This window comes from Siphateles boraxobius, unplaced genomic scaffold (assembly GCF_051911475.1).
Source record: "Siphateles boraxobius isolate OS27281-9 unplaced genomic scaffold, OSU_SipBor_1 6, whole genome shotgun sequence".
Taxonomy (NCBI): domain Eukaryota; kingdom Metazoa; phylum Chordata; class Actinopteri; order Cypriniformes; family Leuciscidae; genus Siphateles; species Siphateles boraxobius.
In genome coordinates this window covers 18,968,841-18,993,119 of record NW_027509186.1, presented here as the reverse complement: position 1 = coordinate 18,993,119, position 24,279 = coordinate 18,968,841, and the positions used below count along the sequence as shown (strand labels likewise).

General features: G+C 36.2%; 1 protein-coding gene across 2 annotated transcripts; it reads left to right on the top strand.

Annotated features, from left to right (window-relative positions):
• The first annotated feature begins 882 nt into the window (after positions 1-882).
• Positions 883-22,516, top strand: trpc4b (transient receptor potential cation channel, subfamily C, member 4b). Of its 2 annotated transcripts, none has more exons than XM_077208075.1 (11): positions 883-1,047; positions 2,258-2,685; positions 8,978-9,496; positions 13,837-14,173; positions 14,646-14,785; positions 14,868-15,181; positions 15,403-15,598; positions 19,254-19,445; positions 19,711-19,752; positions 19,872-19,961; positions 20,686-22,516. In XM_077208075.1, exons 2-11 carry the CDS (start codon positions 2,308-2,310, stop codon positions 21,241-21,243), a joined length of 2,766 nt encoding a protein of 921 aa, XP_077064190.1. In that variant the 5' UTR covers positions 883-1,047; positions 2,258-2,307; the 3' UTR covers positions 21,244-22,516. The 2 variants fall into 2 exon arrangements, with proteins under 2 accessions (XP_077064190.1, XP_077064189.1); XM_077208074.1 differs by lacking the exon at positions 883-1,047 and adding an exon at positions 1,278-1,499.
• The last annotated feature ends 1,763 nt before the right edge of the window (positions 22,517-24,279 follow it).

The window sequence follows — 24,279 nt, the reverse complement described above, 5'->3', positions numbered from 1 at the left end:
ATTGTTAAACAAGTAATTTAAAACTTTGTTGCAATTGCCGTTTTACAAGTGCTCACAGTTCTCTAGCCTTTTAACCTGAATCTACAGAGCGAAACATGCAGTCTAAAAACAGCCTACAACGCAACCAGGTTGATTGTGTTCAAGGCGTGAAGACTGCAAGTGTGTGTAGAACTTTTGATTACCTAATGGGACACACTTATAGGCCCGGTTTCACAGACAGGGCTTAGGTTAAACCAGGATTAGACCAAGTTCAATAAGGACATTTAAGAAGCTTTTATAAACAAGCCTTAGGGGGGGAAAAAACATTACTGATGTGCATCTCTTGAGACAAAACAATGGCAGTGACATATTTTAAGATATGTCAGTGCAAGTTGGTTTCAGTTGAAATAGCTCAAACATGCATTTTAGTCTGGGACTAGGTTTAAGCCTTGTCTGTGAAACCAGGGCATAGTTTAAAATGCAAGTTTTCACAGTGCTTTATTTTGTATTTCAATACTTTGCATTTTAAAATAAACTTCTAAATGTCTGTTAGGTATAACCCATGTAGCCTACAGACAACACAACTTAGTAATTGTGGGGCTTAAGTGATAAAAAGCTGTTGCAAATGAAAATGTGTTAAAATGTGTAAAACTTTATAATTTACTAAAAAATTATATGTAATAAATTGGCTAATTAATTTAACTTACAGTATGTTTTCCTTGACATCTCGTGATTTCGGGCACGAGTTCCTGCTCACGATGCATGATGTCTAGTGCACTGCGCTTTAGGACAGTCTTGCGCACTTACTTCCTGTTGCGTGCACGCGCCCTCAACATGATTCCCAGACAAATTACCCTTACGAGTCGGTTAGTGTGACCAATGTCGTCAGATTCCCGAGCTAATGATTCATATGAGTCGGTTCTTTTTTACTGAATCGAAATAGGCTACAGCGCGACCAACATACACACATTTGTTTTAAATATGTTTATCTGTTCGTTGAAATCTGTAAATTGGATCCAGAATTCTTTACAATCCACACACCTACCGGTCTTCCTAACATTCTAACAGGTATGCCAGTCTATTAAGTTTAGTGATGTTTACTGTTTAGCTAAACATTGTATTTGCAGCTTGGCACGCGCAGTCTCTTTCAAAGAGCGCACAAACCGCCGCTGTGTGATTTACGAAAAAAGACAACTTTTTTCTCGGCTTGTAAGACTGCATTAATACATTTTCTCTGACGAAGCACTAGCATTACGTAATTAACTAATTAGGTTCCAATTTTCAGCATCATCTACGTCAGACTGGGCTCAGTTGAACTGAAATAACAGAGAAGAAACTTTATGTTAATATTATGCACTGTGGACAATGACAGACGTCTACTGGGGCGTAAAGAATTTGCAATTCCAGCATGATTCCAGCGGTGCGTCGGTGCCGTGGCAGCACAACACAGTCACCATGCGCAACATTCCGCGTGTTGTCGTAGGAATACTCCTCCAAAAGTATTTTCTTTAATGAATCGGGTAAGTTGACCGCATAAACTAAATACATCTGAGAATCAAAGTTGTTCTGACAGCAAGGTGAGTTTTAGGATTTTGTATTGCATTGAGCTTATAGAACAGTAGCCACAGCATTATTCAAAGCTTTGAACTGTGCATGTTGTTTGACCGCATGTGTTTAATGCGAATTGTGATGTTAACGCATCCACCTACACATGATCTTTTTAAAGTTGAGTCGTGATTCTTGATGAAATTGAAATTGAAAGCTGTGAAGTTCATGATGCTATATCACTGCGTACGCATGCGTAATATTGAGTTCACCATGGTGTGTTGTTTGGCAATTTTGTCGTGGTTTTCTGTTCAAACCAAGAACTGTTTCATTTTTAATCTCTAAAACATGAGCTGGTAAGGTCTGCGTAAAATATGCGTAATTTGAAGAGTAAAGCTTCCTATTCGTATTTCTTGCTTTATTTCACACCGCCAGACTGTACAGGGTTGTATACTTTGATATTGAAGTGTCTTTAAGTTTTATTTCCTTTTTATTCTTACAATTTAATAACTCCTATACAAATAGTGTTGTATGTAAATATGTGCCGAGCCTTTTGCACGACTTCCTATCAATCAGCTACAATGTTAAAAAAATAATAACGGGTAGATGTTTTATTGCTGGTTAGTGTGGTCTATCACCTTGCACCTTAGACCAGATTAAAACGGATTTTCAACAGAATGTCATTATAAAACCATCAATTCGAGGGTTTATACACGAATGTGTTTGTCTTTAGGTTGCTTCTACTCCTCGCTCTCCACCTGTTTTGTGATGGATTGAGCCACAATGTCGCAGCTGTACTACCGCAGAACGGATAACTCCTCGTACCGGGACCGCATTCCGCTGCGGATAGTTCGCGCCGAGTCGGAGCTCTCGGGGCAGGAGAAGTCCTACCTCAGCGCCGTGGAGAAGGGCGATTACGCCAGCGTGAAACTATCGCTGGAGGAGGCGGAGATCTACTTCAAGATCAACATCAATTGCATCGATCCTCTGGGGCGCACGGCGCTGCTCATTGCCATTGAGAATGAGAATTTGGAGATCATCGAGCTGCTCCTCAGCTTCAACGTGTATGTCGGGGACGCTCTGCTCCACGCCATCCGTAAAGAGGTGGTGGGGGCCGTGGAGCTCCTTTTGAATCACAAGAAGCCCAGTGGAGAGAAACAGGTTTGTGTAAAGTACTTGTCTGCTAGTTCATAGTTTGCTAACTCACAAAGACCTATCTATCTAACTGAGAATCAAATTAATGTTCCAGAAAAACTATAACAATATTTCATAACATAACTTAAAATGTGCATAAAGTCTTTGAAGTGGTTTAAGATTGAAGTGGTTCACTGTCCCTGACTAGTGGAAACTAGGTTTATTCAAAACTTATTGTTAAAAAAATCAAATGTCTTTAAAATAAAGCATATCATTTTATTTTAACTGTGCAACGACAATATGCAAAATATTAACATGAATAGGAAAACACATTGACAATTTTGGTTTTGATATTTGGTTTGTAATGCTGTCTGCACAAAACAATTATTTGCCAAATTAAGCAGGTGCCAACAATTGTTTTTTTTTTTAATTTATTTTGTTAACTTCTGCCAAGTGATGGATGAATTTCTGGCAAAATAGTTTCTGGCAAAAATCAGGCACACTACCTGTGATGTCAACAATAACAGAAACTTTTTTTCAGAGGACAAAACTGCCTGCTATAAAAAAAAGCTCAGACACTCAGGCATGTGACTTAATAACTGTTCTTCTAAAAGTTTGCTTTTCAGCTTTGCTGGGCCTTACTTGTATGTCCTCTCCTCTTAACTTTGATTTAATTTTCCTTTATTGGCTAGTAGTAATATACTGGATGCTGAGGCACTGATTCAGATAAATGATGGCATGGATACACCAGAGCAGCTGCACTGATCTTTCCTACCGCAATTCCTGAGTGCTTTTTCTTTTCTCTTTCTTTTTTCTCTGTGTCTCTTCCTGTCTATGTCTATTAATGTCACATTTATAGAACTTTTTGATATGCAAATGACTAAATCAGCATATCTAAAGACCACAAGAGGGCGAGTGAGTACACAGGCACGGGTTGTTTGCTTTGATTTCCTAAATTATGATTCTGATGACGAAATTATTATATGATTCTGTCTTAGTGGCATATGATCTTTATCATATTATCAAGTTGTTTACGGAACTAGTAATATTTCTGAACAAGTATTAAATAAGCAAACTGGATAGTATGTGGGCAGAAAAAAAGTGTTCTCTTTTGTTCTTAAGGTGAACAGAGTAATTTATTATTATTATTATTTTGCACAAAGATCTTGGACTGATACTGACAGACGCTATATGTTGATGCAGTTTCAGGCAAAATAAAACATGTTCAGTCTATTTTGCATGCATATTGTCATCCATGATTAATTATTCCACAACTGAAAGCATCTGATAATAGGTCCAATTATTTTAAAAATGGAAATGACATTTTTAGCATTCTTTTCAGTTTGGGAATGAGTTGCACTGCTCAGATCAGGTGTCATTAAAAATTATACTGCGGTAATGGGTCTTTTATCTTTAGCAGTTAAAGAAAAAAAAAAATCCCGTCTCTCAGCTTTGTTGGAAATGTAAGTAATGAATCATGAGAATGGCTTCTTTTCACTTATTAAACACAAAGCTCACTTGAACTGTCATCTTACTGACATTTCAAGTCAAGCCCTCCACTTTTCCAATTCTTTTCCCTTCCCCTTTCCGGTCTATTGTGGTTAAGGATGAGCTTCAAAGCGTCATATTGCAGTAGATAATCAGTATGGCTGCCAGCCTCAACACGTCTCTCCAACTGGAGCCTTCATTATCTTCCTCAAATAGTCAAGCTTTTTCTGTTGTCACCGTGGGCTTGGAGCTCTTGTGAAAAGGATGGAGATATCAGTCGAAATGTGCTAATCCTTCAATTCCCACCTTTTCTTCTCATGTGGCTTTAATTTATAAACTCTCAACTCATTTTCTCTCACTTCACTCCTTCCTAACTCATTATTCTTTCTCACTTTTAGTCACTTTTTCTAGCACATGCTGCTTGATTTTTTTTCTTTCACACCCTTTCTTTCTTTGTTTCTCACTGATTTTTTTTATCCATCTCCCCCAAATGTTGTGTGATCACAGAACTTCATGTAGCAGTGTATATCTTGCAGCTCCTCGTTTAAACTGCATCAACACTTGCCACTAAAGGATTAGATATTATCCACTTCACTGTTTTTAAAGCAGTGGCTATAAGCTGGTTTTACAGATTTTACTTTAAAGGGATAGTTGAAAATTCTGTCAGCCTTTTATTTTTGATCCCACTGAATTTCAGTCAAAACAAAACAACTGCAACATTTTTCTAAATATCTTCTTTTGTGTTCTGACCTTGAAATAAATTTTATTAATATAACCATGAATTGCAAATTTTGTAAATGCATTAATTTTGTAATTGCTTTCAATACATAATTGCTGGGCGGTAATAAAACACAGTCCAGACATTTCCTAAGAATGTAGCTGAGATTTATGCTTACCACTTAAAGGTATAGCGGAGGATTTTCTTTTTCCGGGTGGGTAGCCTATACTATTGGTCCACCTAAGTGTCAATCATTCTGGTGATATGTTTACGTAAGGCTCGTCCCTATGTAGTGGCTTTCTGCGCATGCGCACTTTCAGGTGTATTATGTGTGATGAGTTACGGTTTCAGCCATTCCTTTGAAAATGGCTGAGGGTCGAAAGAGAAAAAATGTATATGAAGTGTATGATAAGAAGAGAAAGGCCGCAGAATATAGAAACAAGACCAGAGTGATTTTGGGTGAATATTTCACACGCTGGCGTGCGCTAAAAGCACAGGTTGGGCTTCCCACTGATGCCGCAGTCGCGAAGATTCTACTAGACAGGTAAAGTTTGTCATGCTATTTGGAGAAATCCATTTAAAATCACTGCTAAAAGTTAATGTAAGCTGTGATTAGCGATGCTAGCCCTGGCACAAGTCATGCACCGCGTAGACACGGTAAACATCTCAATTTGTCTAAAGTAGCCTTATGACCAAATGGTAAATGGTATCACGCTGAAATATTCTAAAACCTTGTGTGTTCATTTTCGATAATTACAATTCGTATACCATAGTATTTATTACACAAATGCAACAAGCTACTTCTCCATTGCATATCATGTCTTGAGTCCTCGGTCACTCAACACGTTTAAATTAATAAGCGTTCCCTCTCGGGAGCAAATAGAGTGTTGCGCATGTGCATTTTTAAAAAAATTGGAGAGGGCGAGTCTTCTCAAATTCGGAAAGATCCCCCGCTATACCTTTAAGCAATAGGGTATTTGCAGTCCTTCAATTCCCTTCATGTGCCTCGTTTATGTTTAGAATGTTCATACTGTAGACATTGTCTGTCATACTTTTCATTATGTGTAATATATTGATTGCAACACCTCAATGTTTTCTCCAAGCCCCTGTAAGTTTTATAAGCAAGCAGGTTGATATACTGTTACTGTATCTGTGAAAAGTGTAACTATTTGGCGCTATAGTTTGAGCATTTCAAAATATCATTATGGCTTAACCAGTGGCATAAGTTTGGAGGTGGGACTATCTGGTGCTGACTGACCAATGGCAGGTGGGGGGAGTGTTCACCAAACCTGTAGGATTTTTTTTTTTTTTTTTTGTGAGGGTGCGTTTACACGTGAACGATGTACTAAAAACAGAAAAGCTTTTTGACAACTTTGTCAAAATGATCCCAATTCACACAGATTGGCAAAAATGAATAAAAACGCTGTATTATTCATGCCAGGCCAGTAGTTGGCGATGTCACTTTGTAAAGAAACACTGCAGAAGACTGGTTTCACAAATTCGCATTTTTGTATTTCATTTATAAATGAATATAAATGAAGGTGACTTGACTTGACATGGAGATGATAAAGATATCATTTTCATAAACTTGCACTTTGAAACCCGTTTTCAAAAGTTTGCATTTTCAGGCACCCAAAAATGCCGCTTTCGTGTAAATGAACTGCCAAAACCGTTTTTTGGTTGAAAACTAAGTTAGTTTGTTTCATGAAGTTAGCTGTGCAGCAATTAAACTACATATTTAACTAACTCTCTCATTGTAGTGCATTAAAAGTCCTTTATTAGATGTTTTGATCTCTGTAATATTTCAAAGCTAGATATGGTTCTATATAATCAAAGCTAAAACACTGTAATGGGCTGATTATTTTTGTTTTATAGGTTATTATAATCTTTTTTAGTGTTGCATTTGGCAAGGATGACATATTTAAGACTTTAATGTCAGTCCATGCATTTCACATATGATTTTGGCCAGGCTTCTTGGCCGATTTTTCTCTAGTTTCTAAGGATAATGGATTATTCTTGAGCACGAGGATTCAAATACTGCATGTACTTCATGGTTGGATGAGGCGTATGGATTAATTCTTAAACTGTAGCATTTTAGGACGATCAGTATCTTTTTCTTAAGAGGCTAATGATGTTAATTTATCCTTGCCCTTGTCCATATCATTGTCCTGAAGATAAGCTTCCTCCCAAACTTCAGACCGAAACAGATTGCTCTATTTCCTTTCATATTGTGCCGTTCATGATTCTTCCCTCTATTTTAATAAGGTCTGCCATCCTTGCTGATGAATAGCATCTCTTCAGCGTTGTGCTTCAACCAACGTAATTTATTGGAGGTGTTGTTGTTGTTTGTTGTTGTGGGCACTTTTAGATTTGCCACACATATTGCTTTGGCTAGAATAGCTCACAAAATTGTCTCCCTTTGCAACTGGGTCATTATTATGCTTTTCAAGCAAAAACCTCGCCAAACTCCAGACAAGATTTCACACAGTTCTTCTCTGCTACCGAAGCTCTGTAGCTACTTCAAAGTGATCATAGGCCTCTCTGTAGCCTCTCTCCCAACCGTTTTTCTCATGTGCTCAGAGGATTTTCAGGAAAGACCCTTTCCCTGGCAATGTCTGGGTCATTTAATGTAGCTTCCATTTCATCATGATTGAACCAACAGTGGACGCTCCTATTGGTTTATACCCTTCATGATTTATGCATTTGTTTTTCTCTCCCAATTGGAATATTCTTTAGTGTTCATTCTCATAGCTGTCCTTCACATTTGAGATCTGAATAATAACAAGGGCGTAATTGTGAGGTTTTTATCCGGCAAGTGTGGCTATTCCAGCTATTCACAGTGAGATGGCAATTGGAAAGCAAATGCATCCTCATTAAGACAATTGTTTTCATCACGAAACGCTTGTCAACACAGGCTCTGTTATTTTAGTTTTATTACTATGCATAAACTTATAACTATAAACTTTTATCCCAGTACTTCTCGCTGTCATTTAGGAATAAGATTGCATGGGTGTTTGAATAGAGATTGTGATATTTTATCAATTAATTGTGCAGCCCTACTATTATAGTTATTATTCATATTTTGAATTTGATTTTATTTAGATTTTCTGTTTTCATTTTAATTTCAGATTAAGTTTTAGTACTTTTGCTGTGTGTTTTGGTACCTTTTATTTTTTTTTTATGTCTATAGTTTTTGTTAATTTTCATTTTAGTTTTTTTTTTTTGTATATCAAGTTAAACTAAATGCATTTAGTTTCATGTTGCTTTGGCAACTAGCTAAAATAAAATACTTTTTTCATATTTTATTTTATTTTATGTATTATATTAAATATTATTTTACTTTTCTGTTGTAGTTATAATAATAATCATAATAATAATAATAACCCTGTTGAATACTCATTCAATGTTATGCATAATATTTTTTTAGTACATCAAATTAAACTAAATGCAATTAGTTTCATGTTGCTTTGGCAACTAGCTAAAATTAAACTAGCTGATTTTTTTATATTTTATTACATTTTTTGTTTACAATGTTTTAGTAATTATAATAATAATCCTGTTGAATGCTTATTCAAGTATATGCATTTTTACAAATATTTCATACTGTAGCATAGAACAATGTCACTAATAAATATTTCAGTTTTTCAGTAAACTGTGAAAATGAGATTTTTTTAAGTTAAATAAAAAAAGAGTAGGTTATACAATAAATTACTATTTCAGTCTTTTTATTTCAAAATTTCATGTTTAATTCAGTGTGTTACTTGCCATTTCTTTGCAATAATTTGTGAAATTTACTAGCAATTTCTGAGTGAAAATGGTTTCAAATTCAATCCTATACCAAACATATACAGTGTACAACAGTATTTGGACACTTAATTCACAATTAAAAATGTCATGACAAATATCAAATAAAGTCCCATTTATTTTAAAGAATTGTAGCATATTTAATACAATAATTTGATATTTCAAATGCAATCCAATGATATCCAGATATTTTAAGTGACTTTGTCTAAATGTGCGATTCATTTTTTTGGGCTGCTGTATAGTGAAATGCAGTGCATAATATATGTTTCTTCAGATTAATTTAATCCATCTTTTCCCATTTCTAACCAGGTACCACCCATCCTGCTCGATAAACAGTTCTCAGACTTCACTCCTGACATCACCCCCATCATCCTGGCTGCCCACACCAACAACTACGAGATCATCAAGATGTTGGTGCAAAAAGGTGTGTCGGTCCCCCAGCCTCATGAGGTGCGCTGTAACTGCATAGAGTGCGTCTCCAGTTCGGACGTGGACAGTCTGCGACACTCGCGCTCCCGGCTGAACATCTACAAGGCCCTTGCCAGCCCCTCTCTCATTGCCCTATCCAGCGAGGATCCTTTCCTCACTGCGTTCCAACTCAGCTGGGAGCTCCAGGAACTCAGCAAAGTGGAAAACGAGTTCAAAACTGAATACGAGGAGCTCTCCCGTCAGTGCAAATGCTTCGCGAAGGATCTCCTGGACCAGACCCGGTCCTCACGCGAGCTGGAGTTGATCCTCAATTTCCGTGATGATGTCAACCTGCTGCAGGATGAGGCCAATAATGAGCTGGCTCGCCTGAAATTGGCTATCAAATACCGCCAAAAAGAGGTATTTTCTTACAATGGTCCAAAAAGTATTTGGACACCTAAAATGGATAAACCAAGTTGCATTAACAAACACAAACCCATCACCAAACATTTTTTTACATTTGCTTTAATAGTAACTGGTTTCAGGATCATTTATATATATTTTCTTAACCTGCTTGACGTCAATTGACAGAAATGTTGCCCATTTAAATATAGTTTTGTGACCATTCAAACTTAAGTAGCCTAGTGTGCAGGATTTATATTTTTCTATTTTATATTGTAATTTCATCCAATGTACAATTCATTATCGTGCGAGACACTTTTTTTTTTTTTAGAAACCTGAAACTTACTTTTATTAGATGTTTTGCTTTTATTTTTTTAAATGCTAATTGGATTGATATTTTGTTATAAAATACAGTGACATTCATATGTTTATGTGTAACTAAAATATCCAGATATTTTGGGGCTTTCTACAGGTATGCACTGTAAAACATATTGTTGGTTCAACTTAAAATAGTGAGTTACCTGGTTGCCATAGAATTAAGTTGAAATTAAAATTGAGTTATACAATTAAGGACATTTGGTTTAATGCAAAAAAACCCTCAAAATATTATGTTATCTAAAACACATTATCCAAGTTGATTTGACAAAATATAAAAAGTTGTGATAACAAATCATGAACACTTAAATTAAATATTAAATAAAAAAATGCTTATTACTTCTTGCAGATTGTGATTAACACTCTCCTAAGATTGACTAAGCTAAGGACAAATGAACTCCCACATATACAGTATTTTAATGTTAAGAGGGTCCTCTTAGCAATACTTGAGGGATGCCAGATGAAACGCAAGCCTCTATTATGCATTAATTTAAAAGCACTGAAGTGTTACTAGCCCGAACTAAAAATCGGGTAATTTTCTTCACACTTGACAAAGTCATCACAATCCTCAGCGTATAGATCTCATAAAAGATGCCCTTTTGACCTGTGATGACTTACTGCAGTGTAGGAGTGAAGAGTCATATTCACTTTCAGCATGCAGTGTGGGTTTATATAGCTACTAATTACTTTGCCTCTTGAATCAAGTCTGTTCACTTTTCATTGCTTCGTTCGAAAATAGTCCACATCCAGAAGCTATATTCACTATATTCCTTCTGCTACTTTGTCATTTTTTTTAAATGCAATGTGAAAATGAAGCATCATAAATTCCAAATGTATTACTGTATAAATTAAATTACAGAAATGATATACATATTAAACACAGCAATTTGTGACATATCCTGCAGCCATTTTGCTAAAGTTATTTTGCTGCCTTTTGCCAATACTTTAGGATTTTTATGGAGTTTTAGGAGTCAAATCACCTTTATTTATATAGTGCTTTATACAATACAGATTGAGAGCTGTAAAGCAGCTCTGAAAAAAGATAACAGTAAACTGTCATTTTTCTCATAAAGTACATTGTGTAAAGTACATCATGAAACAAGTTCACTTCAGCTATAAAGCAGCTCTGCAGGAAAAAGCTGAGTTCTCAGCCAATAGTTTCAGTGCAGTAAAATCATTAATATTGAGTGCGAGTTGCATAAATATCCATTGGTCATATTCTTCTCAACCCGTGATTATATTAGACATGACACAGTTCAGATGAAATGTCATTTGTTCCAGTAGTCACACAATCATTGGAAATGGCAGAGACGGTCACACTGGCACTAATCTTATTATTCTAAATGTTGCTAGAATGTCTCCAATTAAGCATGTGAAGATCCACTGTAAAATCAGAGATCAGATCAGAAGCCGCATGTTAGGTATTATCTCATATGTAAAGATTTTTGATCATTAGATTCTAATAGTTGAGGATTTGGATTAAAAAATACCTTTGCTATCTATCGATCGATCAATCTATCTATTTCAGAATGTCATGCATTGTGCGGCAGTGTATCCGATTTGCATGGAAATTATACTTGTACGCAGGAGGATGTTCATGCGCTGAGAAGAACATGGGCTTTCATGTGCCAGATGTTGAAAGTTTGTATAACATGATGGCATGGTGGTCTTACATCTGCAGAAGATCTGATAAGAGTCTATACATCAAACCTCCGTAAAGAATCTGATGGAGTGGGAAATGGTAGCATGTGTTTTGTGGAGGTAAAGCATTTTGTGCTTAAATAGTTCATAACTCACATAAAGGCCATGTGATGTAGATTTTGTCACTTTTTCCTCACTTTTCATATTCCGGTAATGTGAATATTTCAAGCTGTTGGCGTTAAGTTTAGTTCTGAAAGCCTCATTATGGAAAAAGGAGAAATGAACTTGGTCCTGTATAGTTGGCATGTTTCTAAAAAAATGTACTGGTTGCTGTAGAGTGCAGCAGTAAAAAAGTACACGTTCCACTCCAGACTGACAGTGTTTGCTAAGCATGTTTCTTTTTATTTGAAGTGGCGTCCCTATTTGTCCCGTTAAGGTGTATTAAGGTGCTGTTGTCAATTGCACAGCAGCCCCGTGACAGAGTTCTTTATTTGATCTGGAGAACAGATTGTACCGTGCTAATCAGCCCTGATGGAAAACACTTAAACTCATCTCAGACTTGACCTCATCGCCTTCAGAACAACTGGCTCTGCTGTAATGAGGATGCATTTGTTTGTAATTTAGTTAGGGGCCCTCCCACTTCCGCTTGACATTTAAGATGCTTTGATAATGGCTTTGGGCTGATCCCAGGAGACAAGATGAAGGAGATGAGGGAGAAGAACAAATAAGCAGCTAGAACAAGTGTCAATGTATGGCTGCAAGTTGCAGTTTCAGGGCCAAGTACATAATTAAAAAATTATGATAATTTATATCTCAATTATTGCAAAGAATATGAGCTTATTTAACTTTTTATTTTGTCAAGCGCTTTGGCACATTTTAAAAAAAAAACTTTTTTAACGATCTCTAAACTGTAAGTGCAATTGTCACAACTGTTTGCTGGAACATCAGATTTTAATTGCTTGTCTGCAAAATGTAGTTACTCAACCAAAACATTTCATTCATGCTTCAAATAGTTGTTGTGTCAGTAAATTGGCACATAAATAAACTTTGTTTTTGTCATCACTCTGGTCAAAATGTTTAGATGTTTTTTCTCCCTGGAAATATTTGTTGAATGGGTCATTTTGCACGTGATGGCTCACACAATGAAAGAATGTTTAGTTGTGAAGAGTTTGACAGTTTCAATGAGAATAACTCATCAGTTTATCAACAAGCCATGTGCATTTGGTTACTGTGCAAATTGTAGACACTTAATTGTACTGACTCTTTTGCATGCATATGCCAAAACACATGCAATTCTAAATAAGAAATTCAAATCAGATGTGAACAATAAACGAATTGTTCAGAGATCTGAACTTATTGTTTTGAGAGAGAAACAAATCGTATTCGAGAATTGAGTCCAAGTGATTGAGGAAAAACTTTACTATAACTTAGAGAAGATGGCTTAGAGTATAGTTCTTACTTAGTCATATACTGAATTACTTAATTCATTCTGCATCCTCATCCTTGTAACACATCAGCCAGTGGATGTGTTACAAAGGGTTATTATAATTTTTTTATTTAGTTATTATTTATATTTTGTTCTCAGAATGTCCTTTTGGTTTTACATTTACATTTTTGTTATTTTTTACTTTTTACTGTTATTTTACTAAACTGTAGTTTAGTTTTATTTTTTCTGTATTTTATGGTTTTCGTGTTTATTTTAGATATAATATTTATAATTTGTATTACCGAGAACAAAATGTCTAATAAAGGATATGAAAAATACAGTATTTTAAGCGTTTCACAACATCTATGCCTTTGGATCTTGGCATCAAAATGGCTGCTTTGTTAGTTTTTTTTTTGGCTACAAAAATATGATTATAAAATCATGTTACAAACCTTTGTGTAAGTGTTTGACTGCCATGCAGTACGAAGCAACAGTCTAATGGGAAATAAATGAGAAACTCAGACCTCCTGCCTTACTGTTCATGTTCACTTCATCATTCTGTCTTTATTAGACACTAATGCTCACTTAACATGGGTATATCCTGGAGTCTGGCTTTGGGCAAACTGCTGAAAACACTGATGTATAGTTTGCTTGTGCTGTAATTTAATTTCACTGAGAGTTTATGGCTCAGTTAGACTGGAATACATGGCGTAATGATGTTTCTTTAAGTTAATGCTCCTATGTCATTAAAAAAACTATGCCAAAGTAATATATGTACACAGACATAAAATTCTAGTAAGTCTCGTAAATGGTAAAAAGGAATATTCTGGGAAATCTGACAGCTTGCTTCCCAGACCACCTGTTCATACTTGGATAGTAACGAATGATTTCCCTGTATTCTCCTTTTCTCTTTCAGTTTGTAGCACAGCCAAATTGCCAGCAGCTGTTGGCCTCTCGCTGGTATGATGAATTTCCTGGCTGGAGGAGACGTCACTGGGCTGGCAAGTTCATCACCTGTGTCTTCATCGGCCTCCTTTTCCCCCTGCTCTCTCTCTGTTACCTGGTGGCACCCAAGAGCCGCTATGGCCTCTTCATCCGCAAGCCTTTCATCAAGTTTATTTGCCACACCGCCTCTTATTTAACCTTCCTCTTCCTCCTGCTTCTGGCCTCCCAGCACATAGTCTCTAACAATCCTGATCGCCAAGGACCAAAGCCCACCACGGTGGAGTGGATGATCCTACCCTGGGTTCTAGGTAACACCACATCCCTATGAATTGATTTCATAATCTGGTCCTAAACTGAGCTACTGTATTTGTTTGTGTATTAGTATACACTAGTGCATCGAAACGTTTATGTATGTTTAAAAGAATTTCAGATAGAATTGTGATTCAATACTTTAAAAGGCAAAAATACCAAAAAGGTACCAAAAATGTATAGGATTATTAAGAAAGGGTGACTAATAATAATAATAATACCCTTTATAATAAGGTTTAATTCATTAACATTTTACAGCATTATTTAAGGTTAATGCTACTATTAAAAAGTTTTGCTGTATTTATTTGATCAAAATAAAGTAAAAAAGTAATAATGTGAAAAATTATTACAATTTACAATTACAGTTTTATTATATGTTCTCTATGCAACATTTGCGAGATTCATCTTGGACCAGAAAGCAAATAAGTTCTTTGAAAATGAACCAACAAAATCTCTTGGCTGCTCTTGCAGGATTCATCTGGACGGAGATCAAGCAGATGTGGGATGGTGGATTTCAAGATTACATGCATGACTGGTGGAATCTTATGGACTTTGTGATGAATTCCTTGTATCTTGCAACCATCTCACTGAAGATTGTTGCATATGTCAAGGTATGTTACATCACAACAATCACTGGTGGGAATCACTTGGGAATGGAACAAGAGTAAGTTACTCTTCTTTCTTTCCTAACAGTACAGTGGTTGCAAACCCAGGGAAACCTGGGAAATGTGGCACCCCACATTGGTGGCTGAGGCAGTGTTTGCCATTGCCAACATCTTCAGCTCTCTACGCCTCATCTCGCTTTTCACCGCCAACTCTCACCTAGGTCCTTTGCAGATATCATTAGGGCGGATGCTCCTGGACATCCTAAAGTTCCTGTTCATCTACTGCCTGGTGTTGCTTGCCTTTGCTAATGGACTCAATCAGCTTTACTTCTACTACGAGACTAGTGATGGCATGAGCTGCAAAGGCATTCGCTGCGAACGTCAAAACAATGCTTTCTCTACGTAAGTCTTGGAAAAGGCCTAATATCTTAATTTCGAATACCTCATATCTCAATACATAATTTGTCTATTTTCACTGTCTACTACACCTGCATTTTTATTTTTATAAATCAGCTAAATCTTAAATGGTTACTCATTCCGGCCCCTAGGTTACAATGACAGCTGAAAAGTTGTGTATAAGTTGCAGCTGCACCTCCTAATTTTGTTTGTATTCCATTTTGTAGGCTATTTGAGACCTTGCAGTCTTTGTTTTGGTCAATTTTTGGATTGATCAGTCTGTATGTGACTAATGTCCAAGCTGACCACAAGTTCACAGAATTTGTGGGTGCCACAATGTTTGGGACCTATAACGTCATCTCCTTGGTGGTCCTCCTCAATATGCTTATTGCCATGATGAACAATTCATATCAACATATTGCTGTAAGTCCTTTCTGAGGTTTGACCTGAGCACTTGTAGACATATCTTCATAATGTCCTACTCTTGGTAATTGTTGCATATTACATATACCGCATTTTCTGAAAAACTGGGTCAAAATTGCACAAATACAGTAAGTCGCATCAGTGTTTGTCACATTTTATTGTTATATTCAGAAATAATGTGAAATACCATATTAAATATTTACAGAAAGTGAACTATAAACAGTGTTGGGGGTAACTCATTACAAGTAACTTGTTACGTAGTCAGATTACTTTTTCAAGTAACTAGTAAAGTAATGCATTACTTTCAAAATTTACAACAAAATATCTGTTACTTTTTAAATTTACTTCAAAATATCTGAGTCACTTTTTCAAATAATTAATGCAAGTTACTTTGTTTTCCCATTTATTGACTGACAGCTCTCTTGTCCCCATGTTTCAGTTTCAGTTTATTTATAAAGCACATTTAAAAATGTGCCACTGGCCGACCAAAGTGCTGTACAAAACTAATGCAATTTAGAGACATAAATAATGACAAGCAGTTTAGAGCAGAATAATCATTCTAAGCTAAAAGCGACCGAAAGTAGGTTTTAAGACAAGACTTAAATTCAGACAGAGAGGAAGTTGCTCTAGTCTAATATAAAGTGGGAGCTTATTCCAGAGTGTGGGACCAGCCACTTCAAAAGCTCGGTCTCCCATTGATTTTAGCCGGGTTTTAGGTATCTGAAGAAGAAGTTTCGTTTCAGATCTAAGACTTCTTGTGGGAGAGTAGAAATGAAGTAAATCAGATAGATAAGAAGGTGCTAAATCATTTAAAGATTTATACACCAGTATTCAAATTTTATATTCAATTTTAAAATTTATCTGTAGCCAGTGAAGGGATCTCAGCAGGGGGGTGACATGGTCAAATTTCCTTTTTCCCATAAGAAATCTCACTACAGCGTTTTGAAAAATCTGTAGGTGGGCCGTTTGGGACTTTGATACACTGAAATAAATTAGATTACAATAGTCCAGGCGCGAGGTGATAAGAGCATGGATCGCAAATCTCAACGAGCTTTTAGGGAGATGAGATTTAATTTTCGCTATAGAGCGAAGATAGAAAAAGCTAGGTCTGATGTCAGCACTAATTTGTTTATCCAATTTAAGGGAGCTATCTAAAATCACACCTAAGTTCCGTACCTGGGGAGCAATAGATAGATCTATAGATCCCAGGTCAAAATCATAGATTTGCCTAGTTTCTGAGGGGTTAAAAACAATAACTTGAGACCAATTGGAGTGCAGAGGCTTTGTGTGTAAACAGGATGGTTATTGTAGTTCTAGACTAAATGTGAGCTCGCATTTACTCATCTCACTTGCACGAAAAAGATTCAATATTCCTCAAAATGAATAAAATCTGTGAAATGCAGAATCAGAATATATGCAAACCTCCAATAACTAAATATGTTAAATAAAACATACATTTTTATGCATTTAATCTCACTTTATTGACCAATGTACTTGCTTCTGACCTTCGATGATTCAGTTAAACCATAAGCCAACCTTTTTTTGTTTTTATTGGTAAAGTAAGTGTTAAACTTTTTTTCTCCTGCATCCTATTCTTCCGTTAAAGGAACACTTTGACTTTTTGGGACTTTAGCTTATTCAACGTATCCCCCAGAGTTAGATAAGTCCATACATACCTTTTTCATATCCGTGCGTGCTGTTTGACGCACCCACCGCTAGCCTAGCTTAGCACAATGACTGGATGTAAATGGATACAGCTAGCATACTAATCCCAATAAGTGACAAAATAACGCCAACATTTTCCTATTTACATGTTGTGATTTGTATAGTCACAGTGTTTACAAATAACAAGGTAATATGAGACACAGCCACTTTTTAAACGTTTAAATACTGGAAACTATTTTCTCAGAAGGCGAAGCACTGCTTGAGTGATTACCGCAGCACCCGAGAAGTGTTCTGTCAACAAAACCAACGTGACTTACTAGCTAGTGACGAACGTGATTCGTGTCATGGCTGACTTTGAGGAATTGTCAGAGGAGTTTTATTTGGTATCAAACCAAGATCCAGAACCATATCGTTTTGAGCCAGAATACACAGATGAGGAGTTACCAACTTTGGAAGCTGGTAGGCAAGATGCCGAACAGACTGAGGTCGAGAAGAGAATCAGAACGAACACTGACTGGTGGTGTAAATGTGGAACATGCCAACCTATGCCGACAGAAACCGAGTGCCTTTGTTGTAGTGAATGGGACCGGGTATTGCCATCGATGTTAAGGCTTAATGACAATGAAAATCTTTGCGTCAGTACCACAGAAGATTTCGCTGCCCTACTACACCCGGCAGTTGTCGATTGTTTTTTTTTCCTGTTGTGAGACGATCAACTGGAAGAAACGCCCCATGCCGAGTAAACATAATGGATCGCTGTCCACCAAGTACGTGATTTCGTAATAATCATCATGCATAGATCAATGTAATTGTAGTATAGCCATTCCATACAGTTTGTCAATACACGAAATATGCGCACATGCCTGTAATAGTAGTGAGCACCCTATTCATGTAATAGTGTCACTAAGGTTACATTACATCTAGCTAATGGCACTGTAACAGTAGGCTAGTCATCTAAAAACATAACGGAACACTTAAGTTACCGCGGCCGCAGGTGATCAACTTTGTCCTGAATTTACTATGAGATGGCCGTATCCTTCAGCACACGTTTCATGGTCCGTGTGGCAAATTGCATTTTTTTTTCAAAAAAGTCGTCCTCAGTGAAATGTTCTGAGCAAACGAAATAGTCCTTGATGTCTACAGGTGTGTTTGGAATATTATCCAGAGCAAGTAAGTTAGCCATTGGTTCATCAGGTAAGCGTTTTTGGTTGGAATTCTATGAAACATCATGGTATTACCTGGTCTCCCCTGTTTATTGTCGCAGCTCTTCACAATACAGCGAACACCCATGATTGTAAACTTTGCATTTACTAGTAATTGCTGACTCTATCACTCCAACTCTGAGCGAACTCTCTGCTCCTCACCACGGCGCTTCTCGGGTGCTGCGGTAATCACTCCGCCCAAGTTGCAGTGCTTCGCCTTCTGAGAAAATAGTTCCCAGTATTTAAACGTTTAAAAAGTGGCTGTGTCTCATATTACCTTGTTATTTGTACACACTGTGACTATACAAATCACAACATGTAAATAGGAAAATGTTGGCGTTATTTTGTCACTTTTAGGTATTAGTATGCTAGCTTTATCCATTTACATCCAGTCTTTGTGCTAGGCTAGCGGTGGGTGCGTCAAACAGACTTACAGCACGCACGGATATGAAAAATGTATGTATGGACTTATCTAGCTCTGGGGGATACGTTGAATAAGCTAAAGTCCTAAAAAAAAAAAAGTGTTCCTTTAACCAGAATGGCTGCACAGCTGAAAGGTTTGCTTGAGCTGCGGCCTCTACTGTACACACGTGAATTTGCATTTCCTTCAGCCTGAGGCTTATTATTTCACTTTTGGTGGGAAAAGGTTTTTACATTTGCCAGAAATCACTGTTTTGTTAAAAAAAATTATGGTAAAGTGTGCGATACCTTGTTGTTCACAGCAGATGCTTTCATACAAAAGTGACTATGTAAATTTCTCATATTTATGTGTTCTGGCTTTTCTGAAGGACCATGCTGATATTGAATGGAAATTTGCCAGAACTAAATTATGGATGAGTTATTTTGAGGAAGGAGGCACCCTGCCACCTCCCTTCAACATTATCCCCAGTCCCAAATCCATATGTTACCTGATTACATGGATTAAGGTGAATGTGTTCAAGAGGAGGTCAAAGAGGACTGAGACATTTGGGACAATAGGGGTGAGACTCTGTGAAAAACTGTTTATTTTATGTCTCTTCTTCTTTGGTCTTAAATTTTCACAGAATCACAGAAATGTGAATTTTCTTAAAATTTTAGTGAAAAGGTTAATATTATGTAATAGCTTAAGGGGAATTTCATTACAACTAAATATGTGTCATAAGATGTCTAGTGTGCTTGGTTGTCTTTGAATCAGCAGATACTTTGATATTGTTGGGGACAGAGAGAATTAATGTATTACAAATATCCTTTCTTTTGTTCCTTCAGAGAAGAGCTGCTGAAAATGTGAGACTCAACCACCAATACCAGGTAATTTTCCACACAAAAAAATATTTAAAAACTGTTTCACTGTACAGTTCTTTGTCCATGATTTGATTTCTTTGTCATTGTTCTGCCAGTTAGTTGTTCTGCTATTTCCCTAAATGCAGGAAGTCTTGAGAAACTTAGTAAAACGATATGTGGCTGCCATGATTCGAGACGCCAAGACTGAGGAGGGTCTCACAGAGGAGAATTTTAAAGTAAGCATTGGAAAATTATTTGTCTACAAATAACTTAGTAAAAAAAAATATAGTAACACTTTACTCTGAACATTCTGTTGACTATAAGTAACTTGCAACTACATGTCTACTTATTCTAACCCTACCAGTCTATTACCAACAAGTTAGTTGGTGCAATGTTACTTTAGTCAACAGAATGTGTTAAAGGGACCATTAAAATAAAGTGAAACCATATATATATATATATATATATATATATATATATAGCCTATATCATTTTATTCTGACACTTATTGGTGTGGATGAAGCATTACATCACAGCATTACATCACAGCAAAAGTTTTAAGTTATCAGTCCCACTGTAGAAGTACCCCTATATGATATGACTCTTGATTAATGTAGTTTGCAAGTGTCTAATAGTAGAAGGAGATAATAAAGAGATACAATTGCAATACAATTATGAGATAAAGTTGTATGTGGCGGGTCATGTGATTTCTACATGGCAGCCACCATGAGGTGACCCCACTTTGGATGAATAAATTCTAAATGAATTTTTTTCTTTCCTGTATCAAATTAGTACACATGTACATTCAAATCAGTCTTCTTATAATTTAAATAAACAGTTTTAACATGGTTATCAAAATACTAGTCACTGCGAGAAACTTTTTAAATGAAAAACTGCACCTTGAAATAAGCAATTCGATTAAGAGACACAAGTAATTGTGAACTGTCATCACTTCAACAGGAGCTGAAGCAGGACATATCTAGCTTCCGTTATGAAGTCATTGGAATGATGAAAGGCAACCGGAAAAGTACTTGTGCGAATAAGCCGGGCACTGCGGCCTCCGATGCTTCTCATCCAGAATTTTCGCTTCAGTATTCCTCGGCTCTTCAGCAGAACAAACTACATTTGTACGATGTCACTGAAGTGCTACCGCAACAAAACACTGAGGAGACAAGGGACTCTCTCGGTTGTCTGGTCAATGGATCACCAGTAGCTTTGATTGACCCAATACTCAAAGACAAAGCCAGGAAGGACTTCCCTAAAGATTTTACAGACTTTGGGTTATTCCCGAAGAAACATACCAGTCTCAATCCAAATAAGATCTACTCACTTGCTGAAGAGGCAACAAAGGAATCAGATCCTGATATATTAGACTGGGTGAGAGAGGAAATGGTTGAGAAACCTCTGTCTGGAAAGGTTGAACAGGAAGAGAATGAATCAAAGTGCCTGATGGAGGAAGAGGGAAGTGCGTTGGAGGACCAAGAGAAAGAGCGCATTGCGTCGTCACATGAACATTAGATAAACAGACCTTTTGTAACCAAGGATTATCTGAAATTCATATTTAGCTGAAGTACTTTGTCAGAGATTGAGCCGTATCCTCTCTTATGCACAGATATGGGCCAAGTTTTGTGAGATGAAATTTGTCTCAGGAAAAGATATTTGCTTGGTTGTTTTTGGACTCAAGAAACTTCCCAGCATTACAGACTTCAAAAGCAACCATAAATCTAGAGGAAGATAAGTGGAGAAAGCTCGGGAAAGCACTATACAGTGTCCAATTGACCTGTTAAATAGTTTTATTTTTTATTTTATTTTAAATATTTATCATCACTTTTTCACTGTGCAGCATCCTTTCACTCTTGTCATGACAGATTGGAAAATAACAATTGTGTTATTCCCTGAAAAGGTATTATTTATGCCCAGAGAAACTGCCTATTATTGTTGGTATTTTTATTATTATTTTTATTATATAACATATGTACTACCGTTCAAAGGTATGAAGTGAGATAAAAAAAAGGGTTTATTTCAGCAACGATGCATTAAATTGATCAAAAGTGACAGAAATCTTTTGTAACAATAATAATTCTTTACTATTTCAAAGAAATGCTGTTCTTTTTCATATATCCTAGCATCCTAAAAACGTATCATGATTTCCACAGAACATATTAAGCAGCACTATTTTTAACATTGATGATGTTCTTGACCAGCAAATCAGCATATTAGAATGATTTCTGAAGGATCATGTGACACTGCAGACTGAAGCAATGATGCTGAAAATTCAGTTTTGATCAAAGGAATAAATTACATGTTATAATATAGTAAAATAGGAAACTTATTTTAATTTGTAATATTTCACAATATTAATGTTTTTCTGCGTTTTTGGTCAAATAAATACAGCCTTGGTGAGCATAACAGACTTCTTTCAAAAACATTTACAAATCTTACCGACCCCAAACTTTTGAACGGTGCTGTATAAATGAAGAAGAATAGAGTTTAATCGCATTTGAGCTCCAAATCATCTAGATGTAGTTCCATATGATGCACAGCCTAATTTAAAAAGAATGATAACTATGCACTTTAAGTATACCACTCATAATACAGATGGGTCAGGTTAGCAGATTTCTAAGCACTATCCTCATGTTTGTGATGTTGGATAAGTATCTAACTCTTGAAATGTTCTGTGCTCTTATAAGTTACAGTTTCACCTGACTTTCATGGACCACATGACATTCAGTAATAATTCAGCTGTGGTTAATTGAGAAATAAAAACTCTCTCCTGGCAACAGGCTCCAAGTTTCGGATTCTTTGTTATCTTTATTTTCTGCATGCAGTCTGCCTACAATTGCTATTACTAATTTAGTATTTTTTCAATTTCATATTAAGCATGGATTGTAAAACTAGCCTATTAATGCTCAATCTTTTGTTACATTTATTCTAATTTGAAAAATGAAGACATCATGTACTGGAATTTTTCTCTATGCCCCTCATCTCTCATTTTTCCAGTGTGGAGCGGCTGGTTGCACTACGCTACCTGATTGATATTACAGCAGCCAGAGAATCTTTCACTCTCATAATCGTTTGCTATTTGTCTTTTGTTGCCATGGCAACACAGTGCCCGCTCTTGTTCTTTAATTAATTGACTTCACAGTAGTTCCTTTATCTGAGGGCACACCATGCTGTTTTCAATTATAAATGAATAAAGTGTCAGCAGATAGTTTCTCAGACTTTGTTTCTGTTGAAATGTGCTGCTCCCAGTGTCTTTGAGGTAAATGTGGTATTGGTGCAAATTTGTTGTGAATTATGTTCTAGCCTAGGAATATTCCTTTTATGTTTTTATAAATAAGTCCAAGAACCAAATCTGTTAGGTGGGGATTTAGTTTTATACTACTCCGGCTATACATACCATGGGTCTTTAGTGACCAGGGACATCATTCACTTCTTGAGTCGCCTGGGGTCTGATAAACACTGAATTCATCTAATTCAGTGTCCACAAATACTATTTTCCAATAAACTAAGTTAGCTGTCATATTTCACGGGACCCACGTGTGAGTGGGGACCCACATGTAACTGGAAGTCAAGCGACAGCAAGCAAATGGTCAATGGTGGCGCGGGCGATACCTAGTAAACCATACTAGAAACATGGTTAATCATGTTAAACCATGCTAGAACATTTTCAAGCTTTCTGGCTAGGCTTTTTCAAGCCAACTTATTTGTCTACGAACTTTACTATCTAGTTCAGGATTGTTGTTGATCATTTTGATTTCAGAACAACAAATACCAAGCCTGTTTCAAAAGTTACAGCTCCTTTATTAAACCAAGACAAGAATGTATTTAAGTACTGCAAATGTAAACCTAACTTAAATGATAGCAAAATATGATTTTAAATAAAGGACATTGATGAGACAAAATGTTCTCTTTTTTCTTTTAGACAGGACTTTTATTATTTAAGTTAAAATAATGTTTATGTATATTTAATGAATATACAATTTGATTACGTCATACTAGGCATTTCATTATTTAACAAACATGTACACTCATTCATAAATTATATTTATACACATACAAATTCATAATTTCAAGTGTAGCTTAATGTTATTTTTTTGTATTATGTCGATGATCTTCGTTACTTGATTTATATTTGATCAACCTTTTTTAATCAAATAATATAAAATAATGACTAATAGAAGTATGCCTATTTTATTTAAATAAGTACTAAAATTGTATATTGATATAATAACTTATTTGCCTGGCTAAAAGCGGCATCCACCTCCGACTTCTGGTTATTAACGGCAACTGATGTCCGGTTTTATTGGCAGGTATGACCGACTGCTGCCAGCTGCTGATTTTTCGCTGAACTTAATATAATTACTTAATATAATTATTTTCAAACAAACAAAGGAAATTTCCAAGCAGATAGGCCACAAAAAACACGTCCCGCCTGGATTGAGAGATTTTTTTAAACATTAATTTTCAATGTAAATCTAGACCTCATGGGGCCGAATCAAGAAGTGCATCCCAAATTTTCAATGTTGCTCTATTTCTCTGTTCTTGTCTAGT

Excerpts from the sequence above, each read along its gene's own strand:
- trpc4b (XM_077208075.1), top strand. The coding sequence starts at position 2,308 with ATGTCGCAGCTGTACTACCGCAGAACGGATAACTCCTCGTACCGGGAC. Across the intron at positions 2,686-8,977 it reads AGCCCAGTGGAGAGAAACAG|GTACCACCCATCCTGCTCGA; the intron begins GTTTGTGTAAAG and ends ATTTCTAACCAG. Across the intron at positions 15,182-15,402 it reads CAAAACAATGCTTTCTCTAC|GCTATTTGAGACCTTGCAGT; the intron begins GTAAGTCTTGGA and ends TCCATTTTGTAG.